At 44.3% G+C, this 27083-nt stretch overlaps 1 protein-coding gene across 1 annotated transcript; it reads right to left on the bottom strand.

The window, feature by feature from the left end:
- Positions 1 to 6588: 6588 nt before the first annotated feature.
- Positions 6589 to 26173, bottom strand: HEATR6 (HEAT repeat containing 6). Its single transcript, XM_028707884.2, has 20 exons — positions 25914 to 26173; positions 25143 to 25250; positions 24299 to 24439; positions 23679 to 23794; positions 23472 to 23586; positions 22480 to 22581; positions 21254 to 21391; positions 19912 to 20192; positions 19528 to 19705; positions 18684 to 18890; positions 18263 to 18362; positions 17507 to 17871; positions 16665 to 16787; positions 15828 to 15914; positions 15173 to 15307; positions 14510 to 14632; positions 11114 to 11238; positions 10273 to 10369; positions 8665 to 8869; positions 6589 to 7583 (listed from the first exon to the last, which is right to left on the bottom strand). Exons 1-20 carry the CDS (start codon positions 26139 to 26141, stop codon positions 7030 to 7032), a joined length of 3528 nt encoding a protein of 1175 aa, XP_028563717.2. The 5' UTR covers positions 26142 to 26173; the 3' UTR covers positions 6589 to 7029.
- Between the last annotated feature and the right edge of the window lie 910 nt (positions 26174 to 27083).

Raw genomic sequence — 27083 nt, 5'->3', positions numbered from 1 at the left:
TGATCACTTTTCCTTTTATCTCCATTGGTCAAAGGGCTAGACATTCATTAAATGAATTTACAAAAGACATTTCAGGGAAAGTGTCTGGAATATACCCCAACAGGCGAGAGGTTGGTATTTGCACCACACAATTTCTATTGCAGACCCAGAAGATCATTATTTATGATTGTATCCCATTGTGATCTTATGCAGCTGGCAATAGGAGTGAAGACTCTACTCCAGGCATCCCCAAACTCGGCCCTCCAGATGTTTTGGGACTGCAACTCCCATCATCCCTAGCTAACAGGACCAGTGGTTAGGGATGATGGGAACTGTAGTCCCAAAACATCTGAAGGGCCGAGTTTGGGGATGCCTGCTCTAATCCACTGGGGAGTGTAAGGTGATCCATGGTATTGAAATAGGGATATTGCAAGCTGGCCCCTATTGCAACCTGTGAAGTGATGGAGGATATGGGGAAGTATAACAGTTAAACTTAGGCTATTTGTCCATCTGGGCCAGGGAGGTGCCTTCTGCATGCAAAGCTGGGGCTTTCTGCATGCCAGAGACTCTCTCCCCTTAAATACAGATTAAGAAAGCACACAACTTTTAAATGGCAAGCTGGGAATGGAGCGCTTAGCAAACTTTTGGAAACAGTCGCCTTAACCCCTGTGGGGTTTGCAGAGTCCTCGCTGGGGCAAAGTCAAGAAAGGAACTATCTTGTTCCTTTTCGAACAGGAAAATGGCATGTTTGACCTCCCATAGGTCATGAAGCTATAAAACTGGGTTGTATAACTAACTCAAAGCTGCAACTTGAGCTTTGGACTTCTGATTGCTCCAGGCTTAGGAGGGCGGGAGGGGGAAGAAGGTGGAGGTGCCTTTTTCAGGAGCAGGACAAACCAGGAGAATCTCCGCTCCAGTCTCAGGCCATTTTCAACCTTTGCCTTCAAAGCTTTTGCAGGAGAGCCCAAATATCCAAGCTAAAAGATCTGCATCATCTTCCAAAGGGCACTTTCGGTTCACACCAGCGGTGACACCACAAAAATATGCCAAATGCACTTTTCAGTGGTATTCTTACACCCTTCCCTCCTAAACATATGAAGGAAACCCTCTAGACTTTGCTAGGTTCACATTCAATGGAAGCACATTTCAGGTTGCAGCTTGGTGGGCCCTGCAATTCCTTACAGCCCCATCAATCGCTGGGATCTTTCCAAGTTCAGCTTGTTGTAACTGTCTTAGATGGCTCTGAAGCAGCCTTTCCCAGATGTTGTTTGAGTACAACTCTCATGTTCCCTGAGCACTGGTCCTGCTAGCTAGGGATGATGGAAATTGTAGTCCAACACCTCCTGGGGAATCTAAGGTTGAGAAAGGTTTCTCTAAAGGGTTGTGAAGACTTATCCTCCAAGAATTTGCCTTTCAGTTGTTACTAGTGACAAACCTGGAACTAGTAGACAAGCTATATATTAGTTCCAGATTCTGAAGCATCAGCTTCTGGGGAGAAACAACAGGGCTGTTGTTTTCATTCCCTGCTTGGAGACTTGCCAGGGCATTTGACTGGGCACTATGAAGACTGGATGGAGCTTCAGATCTGACCCACGAGGGCTCTTATTTATTTTGCTGAACATTGTTGGCCACATTTTAGGGCAGTCCCTAAATGACAGCATGAACTACAATATACTATTTTTAAAAAATACAGTCGTTTAAAACAGCAGCCGAAAACCTCTGGCAGTCTAGCACACTGGTATAAAGACTTAGCTTAAATAATTAAGGAACAATTTAATAATCCACAACAGTAAAACACTTTAACAACAAACACACACAAAAATTCTGCCCAGCATCCCAGTTAAAAGCAGCTTGAAATAAATTGAGCGTGAGAACCATTTAAAGGCCAATGCTGATGTCTCTTGCAGTGGTGTAGTGTGGGTTGTCAGCACCCGGGGCAAGGCAAGTAATTTGCGCCCCCTAACCTGTGGATTTGCCCTAACCCCAGATGTTGCGCCCGGTGCGGCCGGCCCCCCCTGCACCCCCCACGCTACGCCACTGGTCTCTTGGGAGTGTGTTCCACAGGTATTGGGCCTGCCAATCTGACTAATCTTAAAAGAAGGGCCTGCAAGGAGGACTTCTGAGGCTGATGTCAAGACCCTGGCAGACTCATATAGAAGCAGGTTGACTTTCACATCACCCATTTCCAAACCATTTGGGGTTTAAAATCAGAAAGAATTTAGAGGAACTCCCTATTAGCTTTCAAGAAATCCTAGGGTTTCCCCAGAATACTGTTTGAAAGCCAATGCAGTACTGGACTGTTGGGGATGAGTCATAGCTCAGTGGGTAGAGCATCTGCTTTGCATGCCAAAGGTCCCCAGTTCAAACCCCGGCATCTCCAGGTAGAGCTGGGAATGCTCCCATCTGAAGCCCTTAGGAGCTGCTGCCAATCAGTGTGGACAATGCTGAGCTAAATGGACCAGTGATCTTAACACAGTAGAAGAAGCTTGTTATGGACACTGACACAGGATGGAAACATGTCCCTAGTTAAGTCACAGAGGACTTGTTTTCACTAGGAAAGATTAATTCACCAAGTTGTAATTCCTTGAAGGTATGGGATTCACAAGGCCAGCAGTGTCACCTGAGCAAATCCCAGCAGAATGCCAAGAACCAAGAAACACAATCATTTGAATCACAGAATAAGGTGCACAGGAGAGATGGGGAGCCTGTGGCTCTCCAATATTCCTTAGAATATAACTCCCATCATTGCTGAACTTTGGTATGTTAGCTGCAGTTCTACCCACAGAGCAATAACTTTAAAAGCCGCTACCCTTAGCTTTCAAAGAAGGCCTATGTTGCTCTGATGCGCCCTGTTGCTTCTTAGGTGATAATAAATCATTCCTCCAGCTGATAAGCTAAGTGGCCTTACCTTGAAACAATTCACAGGGGAGTCTATAAAAAGGGCTGCCTTGCAAACAGAACAACAAGGCGAGCAGCTCAATAAAAGCTGATTCAGGGCAAGGAGGAAAAAACACCTCCACCTTTTAAAAAGGCTGTTAAAGCCCATTCCCCACAAACGTGAGGCTGCCAAAAGAAAAGAAGAGTTAGGAATCAGTCATCTGTGTGACACTGCTTTGAGAACTCTGCTCTCAGGCTTGCATTTGAAATCCCAAGCAAAGTCACAACCACACATTTAAAGTGCTCTTACACCACTTTATGGCTCCCCCCCCCCCCAGAACAGTTGAATCAGGGTGCTAACCTCAGAGCTGGAATTCTCAGCATCCTTAATAAACTAGAGTTCCCAGGACTCTCTACAACTGTTTGAGTGGTATAAAAGTGCATTGAATGTATGGTGTGGATCCAAGTTGCTAGCCCTTAGGACATCATTAGAACGAAGTTCGAGAAACAGTGCAAGCTGCAGCTCATAACAGTTCAGTACCCAGAAAGGGGCTTTGGAATTCCTCCACTACTCTGGGCATTTATCCTAAACTGCTCTTTGCTGACCTCCTCTGCCTTGCACCATAACTGCCTTTTCTACTCTTACCTTCATCTGGCGGCAGCACAGAGGCAGCCAGGTAGGGAAGAATCTGCATTGCATTCAAGGCATGCACTGTTGGGCTTCCTGTCTCAATCTTCCAATATTGGATTCTATCTCTGCCGATATATCTCAGGGCAGGATCCAACAAAGCCATTGGCCATGTTGCCTGTGACCAATCTCAGCTGTAGTCCAAAACATCTAGCGCTAGGGGTTGGTGAAGGCTGTAACAGACCCAACAGCAGAAAGGAAGTGTCAACTGAAAACCACCAGAACAAAACAGCTTCCTTGAAAAAGCAGCGTTTGACTGGCAAAGAGCAAGCTAAACGTGTCTACAGAGAGAAACATATCCCTGGTGTCACCACCAAAAAGGCCAGGTTCTGTCAAGCCAAGGTAAATTATAAATTTAGGGCCAAGTCTATGTGTTTTAATAACACCAATTAAGTGAGACACAGTCTAATACCTTAAAAATTCCCAAAGACAGAATAATCACAGGACTGTGAGCCACTTTGGATGTATAACATTTAGAAGTTTCCAAATAAGGCTTGTTATCCTCTGCCAAGGGAATAAGCCAGCTTGATCCAATGTGTTTTGCAATAAAGAATTTTAAACATTTCACCAACCAGAGGTAAATATTTTTGAAACCCACAATGAGTAAAAAATACAAAACTGGATGAAAGATCTAACGAAGATCTTTAAAGGGTTTCTGAATAACCACAATACAGGACTGCTTCTAAGTTTGCTAGTTGTGGGAGCAGCACACCCTTAAACATTCTGAAAAAGGAAGCTGTATAACCATCTAGGCTAGGAGCCTTGCCTGATTTAAGATGCTTAATCGTTTCCAAAATCTCCTTTGTGGTTATGCAGTGCTCAAGAATGTTCCTGCTCACCTCCCTGAGCTGAGATATTTACACAGTATCCCAAAAAATGTTGTCTTGGCTGGGGGAGGCAAACAGGAACCATACAAACTGTTATAAACGTTGGCAAACTCCTCAGAGTTTGCCAACTGTATTTCACTCCTGACTATTTAAACATATTTAAATAGATTTTCCCGTTATCTCTGAAACTCCAGTTTTATTTTTTATGTAATTTATTTGCCATTAAATATGAACCCTCCATATTCATAAAATCTGTGTTTCTAGGGGAGCAGATCAACAAGTTTGATTCCTCTCTAGTACTTCCTGTTCTTTCTGTTTACATTCAAGTTGTTTGTACATCTGACAAGAGCCAGTGACTTTACAAACTTGTTCAAGGTCCTGAATATTTCCCCCCCAGTGTTTTGTGTCTGACCCGCAAACCACCCCCTTTTCAAAGTAAGTGAACCCATCGTGCACTCCTAACGATAAACGGAAGCTGGTTCACTGACTTGGCAACACTTTTTCAAGTTAAGAGACAGAGCAAGAGGCAATACTTTTATTTGGAGAAACCAGATTTATTTATTTTTAAGAGGCAAACTGTTGAGTCATAGGACTTTTCTTCAGATGTTGGGAATTGGGTTGGGTGGTTGCCTCGCTAGGCTGTTTGCCTGGACAGATCTGCTTTAGTCACAGCACAAAACAGCAGAAGTTAGGCAAAACAGACACTGTAAGATAACAAAGAATGCATTCTGCCAAAATGGAAATCACACAAAGTCGCCTGAAGTCCAAATCGGCAATATATAAATTATGGTACTCCTACCGAAAAAGGGAGGGGGGAAGGAAGGAGGGAGAGAGAAAAACCTAGAATTGGATATATTTTAGCTCCGATCAGGCATCACACACTGGTTGAGATTGTGCCAAGTCTAGTATAATATACAAACTATGGCTGAAACTTTGAAAACATTCAACAGACAGTCGAATAGTTGCAGTTTCCTAAATTTACTCCCATCTCCATAGTACAGTGGTACCTCGGGTTAAGAACTTAATTCGTTCTGGAGGTCTGTTCTTAACCTGAAACTGTTCTTAACCTGAAGCACCACTTTAGCTAATGGGGCCTCCTGCTGCTGCTGCGCCACCGCTGCACGATTTCTGTTCTCATCCTGAAGCAAAGTTCTTAAACCGAGGTAACATTTCGGGGTTAGCGGAGTCTGTAACCTGAAGCGTATGTAACCTGAAGCGTGTGTAACCCAAGGTACCACTGTACAGGAGGTTTGGGAGATGAAGGAACAGTCATAAATATGGCATGTCAATGCGTTCCAAACCACTGTTAAGTTTCCCAAACCATGGTTGGCTTGTTTGTTTTACTTCATAAAATTTATATACCACTTGATTGTAGGTAAAATCTCAAAGGGGTGTACAAAAAAGATACTATAAAACAATAAAATCGTCACTTAAAAAATTGCAATAATTTACAGAAGGTTAAAATCACAATAGAAGTTAGGTGTGATGTCTGAACAGAGTCATAGTTTATCCACCCTGATTATTGTAAAATTCTGAAAATGGGATACTTTCTTCCCTCGGTCCCTTAACAGCAAGGACATAAACATCTGTCATATGACCAGGCCTTTTTGTCAGCTAGAACTCAGTTCCGGCACTTCTCAGGTGGGTGCTATTGCCATTATAAGAAAACAAGGAAGGCGTTCATAGTGATTTCCGGCACCTCTTTTTCTAGAAAAATAGCACTATATATGACAGTAGCCAAACTATGTGGGTATAGATGGGGGATGTGATATAACTGAAGGCTACCTCAGACTGCCACGGACTAGCAGGAATGGAGCTCTGGAAACAGGTCATGTGACAAATATGGAAACGTAAAGGAAGGCCCCCTAACCCTCGGTTTCTGAATCCTCATACTGGGAGAGGAGGAAGGGTTGTTTTTGTTCATTTAATTACCGTATTTTTTGCACCATAACACTCACTTTTTTCCTCCTAGAAAGTAAGGGGAAATGTCTGTGCGTGTTATGGAGGAAATGCCTATGGGTGGCATGCCTACGGATTTTCCTCCTCTAAAAACTACATGCGTGTTATGGTCGGGTGCGTATTATAGAGCGAAAAATATGGTAATTATTTTAATTATCTAGAACTTTCTGATTAAATTTATTAGTTGCCTGGCAACCCAGGTTTTCTGACCAACCAATAATTTAGAGCCACTAAAATCCAATAAATAAGGTGACTGCATATAGGAAGGGGAAAGTTTATTAGTGATTTATTATTATTAAGCACATAACTCGTTTATTTTTCATCAGAACAGAGTTGGTGACTGAGAATCTTACTTACCAGGTTCTTTCTATTTGGTCTGAATTTGTGTTTGGCATTTAACTCCCCTTTTCCCTGACAGTACTGGACAATCAACTATCTCTTCCCTTTCCTTTAATGCCTGTATCTTCCACTATCACGCTCCCCACTTGGGGAAAGAGTTCTTAGGAACCTGAAAGTCTGCCCCATCCATGTCAAAGTGCACTAACTTGTCTAGGGGCTTGATTTTACTTGCTGTGTGCTGCTACTGCTTCTGAGGGACCAAGGCAGCCATGTACAAGCCCCCTACAGGAAGGCTCAAGGCAGTTTTATACTGCCTTTTGTGGCACCCAAGAAGATGCCCTCTGCTTAGGCCACATTCCTTTAAGCTTTCAAGAGTCCTGTGGCACTGTTGTGGGCTTCCAATATGTCTTCTAGATAAGCTACTGTCCCCCTTTTCTTTGGGCATCCTTCCAACAGCTCCTCGATATTCCGCACATGCTCAACAGCCCTTTCCAGGAATTTGCTCCTTTCGGGAAAACTCTCACCTATCCCCACTTCCTCTTCGGAAACTCCAGATTTCAAATACTGCAACATGTAGGATCCGATTACTTCTCCATGCTCAGCCACCGACTTTTCGATGGCCGGCAGGTCCACCTCGTCTGCCAGGCTCAGCAAATGGAGCAGAGCGTGGCAGAGCTGCGTCCGCAGGCTGGCGCTGTACTTGAACTCCAGGAAGTCTTGGGCCTCCTCGCTTCTCTGCAAGGCCACAACCAACGCACTCCAGATCTGGGAGAACTGCTCAGGGGTCCCGTAGCGCTTCCTTTCGGCTGGCACCGAGAGGGCCGCGGCTGATTTGATGCGGACTTTGAAATTCTTGCAGGACTTGACAACAGAGGTAAGGGCGTTATAGGCTTGGGCGGTCCAAAGGGCTTCTCCTAAAAGAATTGGAAGCAGGAAAAAGCAAGGGTCAGGAGACTGGATAAGGTGCTTCACAGCCACAATCTGCCAAAAATCTAAGAGACAGGTGGGTTGTTTTGGGGGCTTTTTTTACCCACAGTATGTAGAATTGCTGTAATAAATGTCTAGCTATTGTTGCTAGAGAAATGACAGCTGTGCTGGCTGCCAATCAGCTGCCAGGCCATGTTCAAGGTCCTGTTGTTAACATATAAAGGCCTGAACAACTCAGGACCAGATTACCTGGAAGACCACCTGCCCATGTTCACTTAGCTCACCTGTCTTTAACTGGTGAGTCAGGACCCACTAGTAGCTTGTGGCCTGATCCAACGTGGGTTACGACAGGAGCACTACCACAACGCAAAAATATGATAAAAGGTTGAAATGGGTCCCAAAATGCATTTGGGGGTTAAAAGTGGGTCCTGGGTATGAAAAGATTGAAGATACCAACTTATATCACAAGGGAGAAATTCTACTCATGGCGGCACTGCATGCTACAGAATATAATAGGGTGGTGACCTGAAAACAGACACTATCTGTTACTGCCCCTGTACTGTAGAATGCCCTTACTTTCTGCCATATGTGAAGGAGCAATCGCCAGTTGCTTCAGACGTTTTGTGAAGACTTTACCATTTTTGCTGGGGCTTTCTCTGGCCTATAAGACCAGGCCCCGATTTATTTGTGCAAATCTCCTGAACATCTGATTTACTTAAAAATGCAATGAATAAATGGAATTTCAGAGGCAGTGTACCACTGAGTAGGGACAACAGGAGTGGGGGTCCTTTTAGAAATACTTTGAGCCTTGATAATGGGTTTTAAAGAGGCATCCAATTGGCCAATGTTGGAAGCAGAAGAAGATCCTCAGTATGATACAACAGGGCTTACACCATACTGCCTGTGATCTGTAGACCAGGTGCCTCGAAGAGACAAGAAGGGAAATCTTTGCCAATATCCACTCAAAGGACACATGGTCCTAGGCCTCATTTTTGCACATCCATTTGGGATCGATAACATACAAGACAAACGAGGCACAGAAACATCGAACTATTGTTTTGCACTCACCCAGCGGCAAGGCAGGATTTTTGAAGACGTTCCCAAGTGCGTAGCAGGCATTCCAGCAGACTTTCATTCTGTTTTCACTCTGCACTGTAGAGATCAAGGCATGTACAGATTCCTCAATGGGTTGGCTGAACCTGGGATTAGCAATCTGTGACGGCTGCAGAAAATGAAGGAGGTTTCCAAGGGCACGGACAGCATTGCTTTTCACCTGGAAGAGATATTTTGAAGTTCTGGCATGTGCAAGAAAATGGCTGCTGCCACTGCCTTCAGTCACAGATTTACCCAGGCTGTAAGATGACTGGCTTTGCCTTCTATGTCACTGTCTTGGGCCTTTAGGTGACTGAGCATCAGAAACAGGACCTTCTCGGTGGTAGCGCTGTAGGTCTGGAATACTCTCCATTCAAAAATCTACCCAGCTGCCTCTGTGGCTTCTTTTCATTGTGAGCTAAAAACAGGTTTTCCCAACTACTGCTGGTTTTGTGTTTTAGATTGCTACTTTTAATTTACTTTTGTGTGTGTTTTAAAGAGCTTGGCTTTATAATATGTGTTTGCAAAGCCACGCCAAGCACCTATGAGCTGGAGTAGAAATAATAGTTCCACACTCCATCTGTGTATCATGCGAAGTTTGGGAAGCAGCTTCATTCCATGTTCCTTAAACTGAGGACATATTGAACCAGGTTCAAATTGCAATTCGGCCCCAGAACTTTTCGGAATAACCACTCTCAAGTGAAACTACCCCATAATGTTGCTAAGAATGTAGAGAGGAGATAAATGTTTCAGAGGGACAGCCACATCAGTCTGCTGCAGCGAAACAAGAAGTCGCATAGCATTTATTTTTGTAAACCTCTTTTTTCTGTAACAATCAAGAAGTATATAAATTTTGATAAATAAAAATAAATCTAAACACTAACAAATTTATTACGGCATAAGCTTTGTGAATTACAAGCCAGTTTATTTGACAAGACTCATATACTGCTCGAACAACAAAAACATCTAAGCACCTAAGAACAGATGAAGTTGACTTTAACTCTGATGAAGTGAATTTTAAACTCATAAAAGCTTATGTCACAGTAAATTTGTATTTCAGGTGCCACAAAGGCTGAAAAGATGGGAAATAAAGAAGCCACAAAACCTGCCCCCTTGTGGCAAGAGGTCATGTGCAGAAGTGCAGCACCAGACTTCACATTCCCCTGAAAAGAACCATTTGGAGCTTGCCTACAATCATAGTTCCTTGCCTCTCCGACAATGCAAAATCCAAGCTGGAGGCAGGAAACATCTTGAGGAAAATGTACTACATTTCCCAAAACACTCCAGCACTTAGTCTATGTGGGATGACAACTACAGGTCCTGCTTTCAACTGCAAAGTCTCACCACTTCAGCCAGACAGAGTGACATCACTGCCCTCTATGAATGCACTGGTCATTCCAATGCACTCCTGTTCTGGTCCTGGCTGAATGGTTAAGTGGATACCTCAATGCGTCTAAATAACGAAACACATTATACCAACTCTGGAACTCTTGGCACTCCCAGTATTTCAAGGGTGGCTCAATCCAAGAGCTACACACAAGTCCACAGCACCACCAAATACAAAGGGAACGTCAATGTACTTGCCTTGTCTTTGTCCTTTGATGCATCAGTTGCCGACTGCAACATTTTCAGAAGCAGCAGGTCTGAGAATTCATCCTGGAAACTTTGTCCTAACAACTCCCTGCATTCCCAAAACGGGAAGGGGGGATCAAAAGAGGAGAGATCATAATTAGAACTGCTGCAAGAAATGCACGCATAATGCCCACCTGAGTAAAAGACAAAACTCAAAACTATGTTAAGTTAGCATCAGACAAAACAGCAGTGCCCTTGGATTGGCCATTTCAAATTGTGGGAAGGGAGTCCACGATTAAATTAGGAATCTATTGATTGTTCTTCTACATACTTCTACTTACTGCTTTTTTAAAAAGAAATGAGTGATATAAATTGAAGTCCCAAAATCAGATTCATTATGGACTACCTGCCCAATTCCCGCAAACACACACACACACACACACACACACACACACACACACACACAATTGCATTAGGACAAAACAGCAGTATCAAAAACTAGGCTCTGGTACAGGCAGGTAGTAGAATTTATAATGCCACTGGGGCAACAGCACACAAATAGGCTTGTGTACCAAAACCCATCTTGAAGGTTGGTATCTGGATCAAACCACTAAAGGGAGAGGTCAGGGCCTTCTTTGTGGTGACTCATCAGCTTTAGAACTCCCCCCCCCCCCCGGTGTTATTTTTTTTGGCACTGAATAGAACCTTTCCCCGTTTCCCAAACACTTGTTTCTTTTAAATTTTGATTTTATGGGATTCAGTTGCTGTTTATCCAAATGTCATTTAAATAATGATTTAATAAGATGGTTGTTGGTTTTTTTTAAAAAAGGTCCCAAAGAAGTTTGCTACATACATGTTGATGATCAGAGTGTCGGTCAGGTTGCCCAAGGACCAAGCTGCTTTGGCACGGACGTTTGGAGAACTGTCACAGAGGGAGTCCAGGATCGCGTTGGCTGTGTCCGCAACGAACATCACATCCTAAGGATAGATAGTGACCATTTCTTTCAGTCCATGTGATTTCACCCTCTTCACCAGGAACCCGCTTGGCTGATTTTATATATCACAACCCAGTAAGGGATTTTTGTAAGAGTGTCTAGCTCAGCTGCCACACAAGGGTGGCTGGATACATTTGCAGCTTTTTAGATTAGAAAAAAGGTAAGCAGGAGGCAACATGAGTTTATAAAATTAAACATGGTATAGAGAAAGTAAGTAATAACAACAACAACAAAAAGGTCTCCCTGCCTCCTAACGCAAGAATTCAGGGGCGTCCATTAAAAGTAGAATGCTGGAAGATACAGGACAGACAAACGGAAGCAGCAAGAATTTGCTTCCACATCAGGTAGTGATGGCCACCAACTTGGATAGCTTGGCCAAATTCGGGGAAGGCTATTAATGGCTACAAGCCTCAACTGTCAGAGGCAGTAGGCTCCTGAATGCTAGTGGCTGGAAACCACAGGCAGACAGAGTCCCTATAGGCATCTGGGGGGAACAGGATGCTGGACTAGATAGGCCACTGGCTTGATCCACCAGGCTCTTCTTAAATTCTCCTGTTGGTTGTCACTGGCTGAGCATTCTTACCCTGCTTCTACCTATGACTGGCCAAGCTGCTTTTATGGTTACCCATGAGAGGGATGGAGCAATTAGAGAGAACTGAACAGAGTCTGGACCATGAGAAAGGACAGGAAATGGGGGCAGAAGATGAAAACTGAAGAGCAAATAAGCCAGCGGTGAAGCTGTAGCCCTAACGGATGTTGGTCCAAAGCACCCATAAGCTTCAGATAGCATGTTAATGGTAAGGGATGATGGGTGTTGTAGTCCACCAACATTCTGTCTCAAAACAGCTGTCGGCTACGTGTTTTCAAGAAGCCTACAAGGGTAGGAAGGCAATATCTCTCCCCTGTTTATCCCCAGCGTGTGGGAGTTTTGCTGACTCTGAATATGGAGTTCATTTTATTCCTCTTGGCATGGTCACTACTCCTGTGACGAAGTTGTCCTAGTGATTTAAGCTTTTAAAAAGCCAACCTTCCTTCAGCTTTGTAAAGAAGCCTGCAGAAGTTACTAGCCTGCAAACTTTAATAGGCTGCTAAGAGGCTAATAGCCTGAATTTCCATGTTGGCCATGAAGGAAGGAATGGCACCTTGGTAGGCATGGAATCACAGGCTACTGGCCTCTTAGCAGCAGGTTGGTGGAAGAAGAATGGAGTGGTTGCCTGCAAGGAATTCCTGGTTGCCTATGACTATCCGGGGCATCACTAAATGCAGAGTTGCCTTCCTCTACATATTACCAACACTGTATTACATTTTATCCAATATACCCCGTCACCTTGATTGATTGTTAATTACTGACGGGTTGTATGAGGTGCCCAAACTTCACTGGTCTCCTGATACTACAAGGGCTCCTGATACTACATTTTCATCTAATTGGTGCTCCAGCTACTTAAAATCAAGTGCAATTACCCCAAACCGCTAATCTTATCCTTTCACTAATCACAACCTATCATTAAATTAATTGCTTCTCAGTACTCCCCAGTGACCTTACAGCTCTAATCTGCTCTTCAGTGTCACGCTCCATTTGTCTTCTCCTTTCTTTGCCATTGCTATTATTCATTTAAAGAAAAAAAGCCACACACACACGCTTTTTAGCTTCAGCTGTTTGGGTGTTTAGCTTAGCAGTGCTCTCTGAAAGAGCAGCCTGCTTACTAAAGGACTTGCAAACATAGACGTGAGGTTTGAACAGAAATGCTGATCTCAAGCTGTGCTTTGAGAGCCCGAAGGATTGTCAAGTGAGTAGTTATACTCAGTTATATACAGGAGAAATTTATAATATCCATGTCCCACCCACTGGAGAAGGGGGACATTTGTCCAGGACCAAGTAGGGTGATGTGTAACTAGACCTGTATACTTGCTTTAGTCCCGTGTTGAAAGAAGCTAAGAGCAAAAAGGTCCAAAATTTGAAGAGGCTGAAGACATTGGTGCAGATATAGCAGTGATTTTATGGGTGGCTTAATTAAGACTTGCAATCTGCCCTTCGTGGCAAAAGTGACAGAATTTGCATTTGTGTGTGGTGGTGGTGGAGAAAAAACAGAAGATTTTGAGGGCTTTTGGACCCCTTTCATTTTCTATGCAAGTCAGAAATTCAACACGGACATGAATGCATTTAAACATTTTCATGGCAGTGAAAAAGAACCACAAAACATTATGAAGTGTATGAAATTTGCAGTTGTAAGGGTTAGTGTACAGTCGTACCTTGGTTATCGAAGGGCTTAGCTGCCAAAACAAATCGGCTCCCAAAACCGGAAGTAAGTGCTTTGTGAACATTTTTCGGAAGCCGAACATCTGACATGGCTTCCGCTTGAGTACAGGAAGCTCCTGCAGCCAATCGGAAGCTGTGCCTTGGTTTTCGAATGGTTTCGGGAGTCAAATGGACTCCTGGAATGGATTAAGTTCGAGAACCAAGGTACCACTGTATATGCATTTTGTGATACAATTTAAATGACCCACAGCACATGTTTAACGTTTCATAAATTAAAACGCTGAAGACTGATTTAAAATAGGACAGAGGACTACACTTGTCAATGCCAAAGTGAAAGACTGAACACACTAGCAGACCTCATCCTCTCATGGAACTCACTGTCATAAGATGTGATACTGGTCTCTTGTTCTGACAGCTTTAAAGGGGAATCAGCCTTCTTTTCATACACTTCATAATGTTTTGTGGTTCTTTTCATCCCTGAAGTTGCCTATCTAAAATCTATCTTCTATTTCCACTGTCAGAAATGTTATGGCCCTGAATACCAATTGCTGGAATCCCAGGCAGAGAGATCACTATTGTGCTCAGGTCCTGCTTGTGGGATTCCAAATAGGCATCTGGTTGGCCAATGTGAGAACAGGATGCTGAACTAGACAGGTCACTGGCCTGCTGTTGTTGGACTAGATGGGCCACTTGCTTTTGCTATGCTCCTATATTTCGTAAATTATTATTCTTATGTTGAGTGAAGAATTACATCTTGTCTGCCTTGGATTTCACTGGGTGACCCTGAGTTTAGGAGTCTAGTAAGCTCAAGGTTAGATGGTTTCATCTGCATGGAAAAAGCAGAAAAGCAAAAAAAAAAAAACAACCACAATTCCCCATTAGTAAGTTTTGTGGGCTTATTTACAAGGCTAGACTTAACAACAACCCTGTTCCCATTTCATAACAAGATACAGAGCAAAACCAAAAGGAACAGAGGAAACAGAGATCAAGCTATGACCTGCTGGAGAGACGGGAAGACAACGTAGACCCCAAGTGCACGAGCGGCAGCAGCTTTCACCAGTGGATTCTCACTGTGGTTGAGCCCAAGAAGAATAGTGATGCAGAGGATTTGCTTGTCGCCCTGCCCATCAGCAAAAGGAAAGAAGTCATCAGTCAAACATCACGCAGCCAAACTCATTTTGTTGAAAGGATTTCAGCCCAGGGTTAAAATGGTTAAGTTAAAAAAAACCAAAACAGAAAATATAGAAGTCTGTTAGATTGAAGCTACTGCCAAGGGATTTTAAACAAAGGCACAGTGAGCCACAGTAAAGGCATCATGGCAAACCACATCGCAGGGTTTGTATCCTGGTTTCCAGCAAAGGTGAAGAACCTGGAGCCCAGGGGAACCTCACCCTAAGCCACACACCCCTGCGCAGCCACAACCTCTCACCCCAGGCCATCCCTTCAACCAGCCTTGAATCACACCCTCCTTGAATACTTTTTGCCAGGCTGGAATGTGTCTGTGGTCCCTGACAATGCTGCTTCTTGCTTGCTTGGATGACAGAGAGGTAGAAACCAGCCATCCTTACCAAGGCAACGTTTACATCCATTGCTCCACCCACTTTTTGCCTCCTCCATTCCCACAGGAATACTGACATGTAAAGCTTAGCAACATGCTCACCGGGAGACCACTGAAAGCTTCTGGTAAGATGGAAGAGAGAGCATTGCAAGAGCTGGTCTGAAGTGTTGGATGTTGGGCGTTTTGAAGTGCGCCCAGTAAGGGTCCATTCAGCATTCTAGTCCAGAATGTTACAACCTACAGGGAAAGGAAAAGCCTGGTTGCAGTTATAACCCCTAGGAGTCTTTCAGTAAATTGCTACATAGAATCACAGCACTGGAAGAGATCACTCAGTCAATGCAGGGTGCAATGAGAGCATCCCTAACAGGAGACTGTCCAGGCACTGTCTGTTAAATACATCCAGTGAAAGGGAATCCTCCAGTTCTAGCTGTAAGGAGGCTTATATTGAGACTTCACCAAATTCTGCTTCCTTGTAAGTTTCCATCCATTAAGTTCTAGACCTGCTGGTTAGAGTAACAGAGAATAAGTCTGTTCCTTCTGTGTGGCAGTCACCTCAAACCAGTAGGCATAATATCATGTCTCCCCTTAATCGTCTCTCCTCCTGGCTAAAGATACCCAGTTTCTTGCCAACTACTTCTCACAAGAGGTGGTTTCCAGACCCCTCACCCATTCATTAATTGCTAAACAAAGGATCTACATTCAGACACTATTTCAAAAGCTTGAAAAATGAAATCAACCACATGCATATTATACACACCAGGTCGACAGGCACACGTTGATCTGCAGTGACAGCCTCATCTGACTTGTGCTGCTGTATTATACCGACACCAAGCTCATCCAGGAGCTGACAAAAAAAACCAAACACACACACAAACAAACACGGAAAATGAATAAACTGAAATACATCCACAAGCGTATGGAACAAAACATCATGCGGCCCCAGGTAACTTTCTTATTGATCTGTCTTATCGACCAATTCCCATTCTCCCCAGTTTAGAAAATAAAAAACCTCCAGGAAAAATGACGACAAGGCAGTCACAATATATATGTTGCTGTGGTGTCCTTTAAATGTTGTTTTTCAAGTTATAATATGGAAGATGCTGTTAGCTTAACTGGACGGCCTTTTCAAATATGGAATTTAAATTGTATAATGCCCTCCACATAGATGCTCGTCTGACAACCACACAATAGTGTTTTACCAGCCAGGTGAAGAATGCTCTTCTGTTCTTACAGGTCTCTTAAACACAATGAGTACAGTCATCTGGTACTTTTAGATGCTTGAACCAAATTATTCCCCTTGCAGGTTTTTAGATTTTAGCTCCTCTCCTTATTCTAGGTTCCTCTACACCCACCCACACACCCACCCACACACCAGTGTTATTTATAAATTGGTGCTGCTGTCTTTATTGCCATTTCTTAAATTTTGATTTCTTATTACATGGGTTTGTAAACTGCTCAAAGAGCTAGGCTGAATATACAGTATATGAATTTTATGAACAAAAAAGTGCATTTATCTGGAACCAAAGAAGTTTGGACAGAAGCTAATTTTTTTACCATACAACACCAACATTGGACAAACTCTACAAGCTCTTACTTTTGCCCCGTGGAGCTGGATAGATGGATCTGTTTCCTCCATGCACTTACAAGCCACTTCACCAAGCTCTAGCAGATAGCTCTGGGAGACTGAGAAATACCCCTTGACAAGTAGTGCTAAGACCTGTAATAGATAAAGATGGAGAGAAGAGCATGTGTCAGATAAACATAGGCAGCTACATTCCTCCAGCAGTGGGAATCCTCTGGGTCATGGGCCAATCCTGGTCTGTCAGTAGGGCTGCAGCTACACAGCTATAAAAAACACTCTGAAAACGCTCTGCAAAAAACTGTTTTAAAGTTCACAATGGAAAATTTCATAGTGTTCCGATTTCAGCTCTACACCATCTATTGTCACAGTGTTATAACGAAATTTATAACTTTTTATTAAAAAACTAATGTACCTTAGTCCTGGGTCTAATTTAGTCCGCAAGGCCATTTCCCCAAAACCACACCCACCTGCTTATCAGCTGATGTCACTTGAAATGTCACCTGATGGGCAGGAAGACAGGGATAATTCCTGTATTGGCTGCACATGCCTGCTCTCAATGGGCACAGCAAGAGCACCATAATGTAATAGCCCCCCAAATTGAGCAGCTGATAAACTGGGGCTGAAGCCTGATTCAGGAGGGGTTTTTGCATGGAAACGCCTACTAAAACAGAGGGAGGAAACTTCATTTTGGCAGCACCTTGCAACCAACTTCCCTGTGACATCAGGTGATCAACAGGTGGGCTGGCATGTGCTTTCCAACTGAGCTATGGTCTTCAATGTGCCAGAGGACTCCCTTGTTTAAACTGTAGGAAGAAGGTGGCTACCATTCTGGTCATCTAGCCTCACTGACTTACCTGCAAGGACTCAAGCCGAACTGGAGAGGGTTCATATATGCTAGTGGCTGGCAGGCAGCTGGTGTCGCTATCTGAGTAGCTGTCTTCCTTGGGCAGCACAACCAGAGAGATGCAGAGATTTAGGAGCCAGCAGGGCTCTGCTGGTTCGTTTTCCACAGCAAGGGGCTCCTCTCCTGGAGCTGCTGGGGCTTCTTTGCGCCATTCAGGTACGCCAGAGCATGTAGCTGAATGCGGTATGGCAGAGCGGCCATCACTGAGCCCTGAAGAGCTGGGCAGCTGCAAAAGGCGGCGAACCTCCGGCAAAGGAGCCTGAGCCGATACAATGGCTCCTAGCAGTGTGAGGCTTAACACTCGAACGTTAACATCTAGTAGAATGAAACAAAGAGCACCTGTGAGGCAGCTGCAGTAAGGCCAAGGGTCAGGCCACTACCTTGTATGCATTGTATACTCTGGCGTCATGGTAAGTCTTAATATGCAGAGATCAGCAACTGGAAGCCCTAGGGCCAAATGTGACTCCCCTTGGCTCGCTGCCAGTTGCCAACCCAAATTGGGGGGGGGCCTCCAATTCGTGGAGCAGAAATATTTGACACCATTCCCCAGGGTTTCTGGCAGCAACTGACAAGTACACCGCTGGGTTACATGCCATAATGCAGCAGTCAGTTTCTCAGAATGGAAGTTTAATACACAGAAGACCATTAACATGCAAGACTGTGGCACAAACCCACACCCCCAAGGAGAACTGGGACCTGCGCGTACCTTTGTGTCTAATGTATGGCTTTATCTGGTGCCATACTCTTGTCAGCAGCCCAGGCTTCAGGCGGCTGTATGGCGCGTTCGATACCAGATTGGCAAGGCACTGGAAACGTGCAAGGAAAAGAGAAGGTGTTAGCAAGTCACTTAAAAAAGTAGACACCATGTATGCTTCTTGTGCATTAGTACCTACAGAAGGACTGTCTTGGGCAAGGACTAGTAGCAGTAATAGGCTTAGTAATATTTCTGGTTGTCTGTAGATTAGCAACAAGAGCATAGCCATCATGGCTAATAGCCACTGATTATGAGAATCTGCACAACTGCTGGAGAAACAATGCATGCTGCAAAAAATTACTTTTAAAACCTGCTGGCGAGCAAACTAGTAGAACCGACAACATGAAGGGAATTCCTGCAGGCAAAGGTTTACCTTGATTATTTGGGTGAGCGTCTGGGAAGAAGATTCAGCCACCAAGGCCAGCAGCAGACAGCGGTGGAGCTCTCGGATGCTGGATGCAATGGAAACCGAGAAGGGTGTGAAGGCTCTCCTGTGATCAACTGCATCTTCAGCAATGGAAAGGAACTGTTTGGAGCCTTCCAAGATGGCCGAGAGAACTTGAAGGGCACAGGCCCGTGTCTGGAAGAGGGAGGGATTCGTATCATGGGAAGGACAATAGCTCAGTGGTAAGGCAAAGACCCTACAGACAGATGGTCCTGGGTTTGATCCCTACCATCTCCTAGTTAGAAGGAAGAGAGTTCAGGCAATGGGGAAAGACCCTGCAGAGCCATGGGCTGGTCAAAGGTAGACAATGCTGGGCTAGACTGATAAAGAGTCTGACTTGGTATAAAGCAGCTCCCTACAACTTAATAACAATGATAATAAAATAAGATCGCTTACACATCAAAATAGCTTCTAAGCGGTTTACAAGATCAATTATTAAATCCATGCACAATTAGAATACACAATAAAACAAGCCTGTTATAAAGTGTTAATAGTTATAAAAAAATCTGATTAGATTAGGTAAGACTTTCCTTGAACTTGGAACTTCCCAAACAGGTGGAAGAGCCAGAAGAATGCCAATACTGATGAGGCCTCTCGTAGTTCAGCCACCAGTGAAAAAGCCTACCTCTGTGTTACCACAAGTCACAAGTGCTAGTACCAAAGCTGGGTATTCAAGGGATAAAGAGGACAGGCAGTCTGACATGGACAGGCTGGATAAACCAAGAATGAAAGTCCGCCAGTGAAAGCCTACAGCTGCAAGTGAACTTCTTACCTTTGGAGAAGGATCTTTTAAAGCAATAGTCATCAAGGATGCAGACTGTGGGCTTCCTATTCCGGGCACATCGGGAACGAACACGGACCAGTAACCATAGAGGACTTTCTTCTCTATCGATTTCACAGTGGAAAGGAAGCAAGTTAAAGCCCCTTGACGAACTTTAGCTTGGAAAGACCTTGCACAAAACAAGAGAATACATTTTTAGGTGCACAGAACAAATAATGGATTTAAAAACCTGGATTAGATTTATTTATAAAAAGTATTTATATACCGCTAAATCATAAAAGATATCAAAGTGGTTTACAACATCGAAAAGATAAAAACCATACAATAATAGTGTTAAAAACAATCTTAAAGTATACCTTATAGGCTTACACCAACCTTGTTTTACTCTGCACCCCCCCTTCAGCATCAGAATACTCTGAGTCGCTGCTGCTAATTCTTTTCCAGCCCAAAGCACTCAGAGGTACATGGTCATTCCCAAATGACGAGTGTATGTCACTGGAAGCTCGATTCCAGACATCTGAATCAGAATCTTGCAGTGCATCTCCACATAACTTCTGCTTCTCTGGTCTACCTCCTCTGTCACTTTCTGACTGCCCTTTCAGCTCTTCTTCCAACTTTCCCTTCTTCTGCTTCCCTTTGGGCTTTTTCTTCCTGCTCTGTTGTTTGAGAAGAGAATCATGCACAGAGAGGGGTAATGAGAGATTTGGTTTTATATAACAAAACATGAATAATCTGCACCAGCAGCCAGAGTACATCAACTTCCCCTAACCTCTTCAGCACAATTTAAGGTTTTATTCCTGCACGCCTAAGAAAGCATCTTGTCAGAAATGTCATTCATATACAAAATTTGGTCACCGATATGTATGTAATGCTTTTCCTGAGTGCTCAAAGAGCTTAACACTTTCCCCCAGAAATCCCGATGACTCTGTAGAGGAGATCAACATTATTAACTCCAGACATAATGGGAAATATGCAATGTCACTCTGAATCTGGCAACAATCTGACTGAACAGTCTAATCTTGGATGCACAAGGAATCAAGGAGAAATAGCTGGCTACCAGATTCAGTCTAAATCTACACAAACACACACACTCCCCGTATTACAGAGGAGACACTGTGACCAATAAAAAGTGCTTTAGCTGAGCTCACCCAGTACACTGAGGTGCTATTTGAACCAGAAGCTTCTAGCTCAGAGCTCATGTGGTTAACCAGCACACAACTTTTTCTGAGGAAGGTCTGCCCCCCTTCAAAGTAGGCAAAACTTTATTAAAAGGGTAAATCCAGCCTCTTTGCTTATTCCCTTCAAACTCCCCCTCAAGCCTCCTTTGCCAAAACCTGATTCCAAGGCCATGCTGAAACTCAGCTTGTAGTTAAAACAGTCATCTGTACTGAAACAAAAGCATATCCCACCCATTGACCTGCCTCTCCTTCCCCTGAACTCTGTAAACTCTTATGCATTTAGAGATTAATGATTCTAGACAAGCATACAAACCAGGGGAGTGCATGGCATGTATTTTCACTATTCTCTTTTATAGATGGCCCCCTGCCCTTCCTGTCCTCTGTCGCAAAGTGTCATTGCCTAGACATCCTTAAAACATGGTGAAGCAGAGGCCAGCGAGTGTATTAAAAATGTGCTCAGTCTGTGAGGATGCAGCGTTTGAACTATTTTTAAATGGTAGATCTACACAAATGAAAGATCAATACAAAAATATGTTTACCCCAGTCGTTTTAGCATTTCTCAGGTCTGACTTCTCCTGCTTGTCCGGCGACCTGCTGTCATATTGAGGAAGCAATGCCGGATATAAAACGGCCGGCATTTCTATGTTCAGTCCAGGAAGCCCATGGAACATGCACTTCTAAAATGAGAAACAACACCCCACACCCCATGAGAATTGCATTATTTGGTGACAGCAAATTAATGCTCAGTGGGTCCCTTCTTCTTTTTGGAAATGGTCTACTTTAGTGGCTCCAGTCAAAAGCTACCCTCCTCTTTCTTCAAGGTGTCTCTGGATTCCTGTGTCATCCCTCCTAATTCTTTTGCTAAACATTCCTAAATTCACTTCAGATTTCTCCTAATTCTTTTGCTAAAAATTCCTAAATTCACTTCAGATTTCTCACTATACATTAAAAAAAACGCAGCTTTGCTACTCTAAAATTCCTTGTAGGGTTTTTAAAACATGCCAACCAAATCTATCCATGCAAACTCAGCTGAAAATGCCCAGCTAGAACCTGCCCACATAAGCTGCACTCAAATGTAAAAGAAGATGATGATGAAGAAACCATGGTTTATCCTATTGGGAATTAGCCTAACCTCCACCAGAGGCTCACGTGTTCCCTGTCTCTCCTCTGGCACAACCATAGAGAGATCAGGAGCTTTTTGCTTTCGTTTTAGGTTAGCTAGTTTAGCCCTAAACTGTGGCTAATCTTAACTATGGTCTGTGGGAAAGGTTGCTTTAATAATCCATGGTTTATAATGGACTGGTTCCGAATGACCATAGATTAACAAGTTTGCTGATTAAAGTGACGCAAATGATGGTTAATTTAAAAAATGGAAGTGAGAGTTTCCCAAGTCTTCCGGGGGGCGGGACGAGGCTCATTTCTGTCCTGATACACCAGACTTCCCCATCTGATGTACTCTGGATGTCACTGGACTAAAACTCCCAACATCCCAACTGTAGTTCAAAAGATCTAGAAAGCACCATGTTTGGAAATGCTTCGATACACTACAGTTTTATCATGATGTCCAAACTCAAGACACAAATCTAGTCCTAGAAAGTGAAGGAATTTCAAAAGCAGACTGCAAGAATGGAATACAGGGGATTGAAAGGCAGGATCTATTGCTAAGACAAGTATTTGCAGTGCAGATTATGAGAAGCATCCTGGCCAGAAAGTTCACCTTCCTCTGTGACAAAGGGGGATAGGACTTCCATTTTAAACAAGTCACCTTTAATACAGCAAGAAGGGAACCCAGATGATCGGTTTGTGTCAACTTCATCTTCCCACCATTTAAGAGTAATTGGATTCCTTTCAAGGCGTTCTGCAACAACTAGAAGACCGGGGATGGGGGAGAGAACAACAACATTAGCCACTTGGCCCATCAACTTGGCACTGTCTGAAGTCACAATGTTGTAGCACATGATACAATTAGTGTAAAGCATTAAATTTCATCTGCAAATCTTTCCCAAAAGCCAGAAAGTATTTCACAGCATCACACCCAAATTTAGTCATAAGCTCAGCATGTGGCTTTGACCAAACAAGAATCTTTGGGCCTATGATACAGGACTGCACATTAAATCAATTTCAAAACGTTATCAGATTGTTCCACCAGCAAGATCTGCAACATTAAAAACAGGAAAGTAAGAGGAGTTGGCCAACTAATTATGAGTTCCAAGCAAACTCATTGGAGAGGGATATAACTGTGAAACAGAGCATATGCATTCTATTATATGTCATCCCAGTTCCAGTTAAGAGATTTTTTGTACTTCGGACAAGGCAAACACTTCTTTCCGAGTACATGGAGCACTTTTTCCAAAACATGACTGCAAGGAAAGCCGATATGCTCCTTCAGCAATATGTTGACCACAATTTAAGACAGGCACAGAGAATCTTCTTCAGCCCAAGGGCCACTTTCCCACATGCACAACCTTCTGGGAGCCATATGCCAGCAACAGGTGGAGCCAAAACGAAAAGCAGGCATGGACAGAGCAGGTGATGTCAAAAATGGCACAAGTAGACCACAAACATACATGTATGTTCAACACACATACAGACTCTTACCCTGCTCCAAAGCAATTAGGCTTGGGAAAAGGAATTTTATTGTTAAATAAAAGGGACATTGCTGTAGGGCATTTACAGTTGAGGAAACCATCCCCAGAAGTGATCAGGAAAGTTGCTGCTTACCAGTGTGTCTCAGGCAAAAGGGCCACATTTGCTTACCATGCAAAAGGTGATGTCATCCACCCCAGATCCTTTTGAAGACTGTAAGACACTAAGAAAAGCCTGAAAGCAGAGTTCTCTGTAAGGTTCCTCCAGACATGATTGCCCAGGTGTGCTAAAAAAACAACAAGCAGTTAAACCCAAATCAGAGCAGGCGAGAATGTATATTACAGAGAAAAAAGACACCGCCAGAGCAGTTTTCCTTACCTGAGGCAGAGATTTGCCATGCCAAGCACTGCGGCCCTCTTGAGCTCGGTGTCTGTCTGAGCAGGGCTGCTGAGCTGCACCAGAAGTCCATTTTCTCCCAGCAAATCCGGAAGATACTAAAAATATAAAGTACCAGTCCCCCCCACTGCTAGATACATGATCCAATTATTATTATTGGAAATTTTATTTACAACATAACATAATCCCCCACCACCCCACAGAAATCCACCCTAATGAAATGTGAATATAACATACAATAAGCATAACATACAACAATACAAACAACCAAATAAAAGGCTTCCTTTATCCTGGGTATTTAAGCTATAATTAGAAAAATTTTAATAATTATTCATAAAGGAAACAGCTTATAAGTAGTAAATAAGGAGGCCAGATATAGGATAAAGGAAGCCAATTATTATTATTCAAATGAAAACGGCTTAATATCTCATAATATCCTGAAGCCAAAGCAGACTACTACTCAGCTGCATGAAAGATAAAAATAGAACCCCAACATGACATCCTCAGACACCCCCTTGGCAACTGCTAAGGTTCCTGGGCCCTACATCATCCTGACACCAGATGACTGATAGGGGAATGGTTCCACCTTGTTCTCAACCCACCTTTTGGCACTTAGATCCAGTGTTGTAGACAGAAGCTGCCAAGGCCTGCAGGATTTCAACATGCGTCCAAGTGCTGCACTGCTTCAGCGCAGAGATAAAATAAGGCAGAAGATATTTCAGACTCTCCTCATCAACTATAACCTGCAATTGTATAAAGAAATTGTTTTAAACCTCTATGACATCTCACCTTACCTTTTCCTAAATTAAAAAGTCCTAAACGTTTTCTCATATGAGAGTTGTTCCAGCCCCTTGATCTTATTTGTTGCCCTTTTCTGCACCTTTTGCAGCTCTACAATATCCTTTTTGAGGTGAGGAGACCAGAACTGCCCACAGCACCCCAAACGTAGTCACATCATAGATTTGTATTGAAAGGAACGGTATCAAAAATTTATCTAACCCTCCCTGAACATGGTGTTTGCCTTTTTCACAAATGCCGCATAATGAGTCATCATTCTCACACGGTTATTCACTGTGAATCCCAAATCTCAGACCCTATTCATATGAAGTTAGGACTTCTTGCCCCAATGTGCGTAACTTTATACTTGCTCAGGAAACTACCTGAGATCAGACTAGTTGTCCACCTAGCCCAATACTGCATGTTCCGACTGGCAGCAGCTCTCCAGGCTAACCAGCAGAAGCCCCTCTCAATCACCCACTCATGATCCTCCTTATAATAAATACTGCAGCGCAACAACCATTCAGTTCTCTGGTCCCAGAGACAGCTGTGCAAAAACCACATGGGGGCACGAACATTGCACATGTGTGTGAACGCACACCTAGCTTCAATTCACACACTGGATCAGAAAGTAGGGGAGGCCGGGGTGGGAGAAATTAATTTTCTTACCGGAAATCTGTTGAGCAAGTGATGAATCAGCTGGCAAACTTTGTTGACAAGATGTTCTTGATTAAGTGGTACAAGCTTGCAAGCCTGAACAAGTAGTTCACAGACATCCTGCCAAGTAAAACACACTCAAGATTTTTAATTTTTTATTTTTAAAATTGACTTTATATACCGCCCTATACGGCGACGCGGGGGACACTGTGGGTTAAACCACAGAGCCTAGGACTTGCCGATCAGAAGGTCAGCGGTTTGAATCCAGCATGTCAAAGTGCAAGTAGATAAATAGGTACCACTCCGGCGGGAAAGTAAACGGCGTTTCCGTGCGCTGCTCTGGTTCGCCAGAAGCAGCTTAGTCATGCTGGCCACATGACCCGGAAGCTGTACGCCGACTCCCTCGGCCAGGAAAGCGAGATGAGCGCCACAATCCCAGAGTCGGTCACGACTGGACCTAATGGTCAGGGGTCCCTTTACCTTTACCGCCCTATACCAGGTCTTAGTGCGGTTCTCAGAACAGAATATGCGTTTCCAGTTGGCCTTTCCTCCCAAGGAGCTGACAACCCGACCCCACTTCACCTTGTATCCTTACGACGACCCTGCGAGGGAGGGTGAGGGAAGAGAGACTAGTTGCCATCGTAAGTTGCCCACCCAGGTTCATGGCTCGGGGAGGATTTGAACCCCGGTCTCTCCCGTCCTGGACTCTCCGCCCTCCCGCCCCCCGCTCCCCCCTTCATGCGCCCCCGCCCACCTCTACACCCTCCTCCTCAGCCCCTTCACCTCCGGCCTCGGCGCCCCTGGCCCCGCTTCCCCCGGCCCGCAAGTCTCGGAGATGAGCTGGTCAAAGAGCAGGTGGAGCTCAGTGCGGCGGCCGCTGTCGCCTCCCGGGACCTGGCTGGCGTCGCCCCCGAGCCGCAGGGCGCTAAGACGGGCGAGGTAGCGCTTCAGGAAGGGCGCGGGTTCAAGTCCCGCCGCTCCCTCTCTTAGCGTTGCGGCCTCGGCCGCCATTTTCCCAGCTCGGCTGCCGGTTGCCAAGGCGACGGAGCCGCGCGGCCGGAACTTCCGGTGGAGAATGGAAAAGCCGCCATTAGCCGTGCCCGAGTCTCAGTGGGTGCTGCTCTAGGCTGCGACGTCTCTGTGGTGGAACGCCCCGCTTGGCGTTGGAATTCGCTTCTCTGGGCAGTCGCTGCGCGTCCTCGAGCGCCCCCTGGTTGCAGCTTGGCATTTAGCTCGTAGGACTTAAGTCTGAAAGTAAGCAAGCCACGAAACTGTGACACAGCTGGATATTGCTGGCTGGGGCTGAAGTAGTCCAAAATATCCGGAGAGCAGCTCATTGGCAAAGGCTGGCACAGACACTCAACGATACTGGCGGTCGCTGTTTTAAGTGCCTCGGTTTGCACAGCACGTTATAAGCATTGAGATTTGTAAGACAAGCTTCTGTTCTGGAGGGTGGGTGGGGAAACACTATGAGCTTCAGATTAATCTCCTTGTATAATCTCCACCATCCCTCTGCTGAGCCTTAAATTATTATCCGCTACATTAAATATTTTTATCCCTTCACCATCCCCCTAAATTGTTGTCTCCCCCTTCCTTTTTTTGCTCCATGCATTTCCCTCTCCCTCCATGTTAGTCACAGACACACAAATGACTGAAAAAAGCAAAACAAAAAACACCTGGGTATATTTGCAACCATCTATCTGCCTAAAAGCTGCAATTTTGCCTTCACAACACAGTGCTGCTGATCGTTCTCTTTTGCATAATGTGTAAACTCTGAGTGCTTCGTGGCGGCTGTATAAACTTTAAATACAAAGGCCGTGATCCTTGCCAAACCGAAGATGTTTTTTTTCACATGCCTTTGACTCCAGTATGCTCAGTCTTAAAACTCCCCCCCCCCCAGTGGGTTAAAAATGGGTGCTTCATTTCGGCTGGATCTACCCTATTTCCCCCCCA

This window comes from Podarcis muralis, chromosome 15, assembly GCF_964188315.1.
Source record: "Podarcis muralis chromosome 15, rPodMur119.hap1.1, whole genome shotgun sequence".
NCBI classification, from domain to species: Eukaryota; Metazoa; Chordata; class Lepidosauria; order Squamata; family Lacertidae; genus Podarcis; species Podarcis muralis.
This window is presented reverse-complemented; position numbering and strand designations above follow the sequence as displayed.

Bases quoted from the DNA above. Each gene is read 5' to 3' on its own strand.
- HEATR6 (XM_028707884.2), bottom strand. From the start codon at position 26,141: ATGGCGGCCGAGGCCGCAACGCTAAGAGAGGGAGCGGCGGGACTTGAA. The intron at 15,308-15,827 runs GTGTGTATAATA...CTTTCCCTGTAG, and splicing joins AACGTGTGCCTGTCGACCTG to GTTGTAACATTCTGGACTAG. The intron at 14,633-15,172 runs GTGAGCATGTTG...GCTGATGGGCAG, and splicing joins AAGCTTTCAGTGGTCTCCCG to GGCGACAAGCAAATCCTCTG.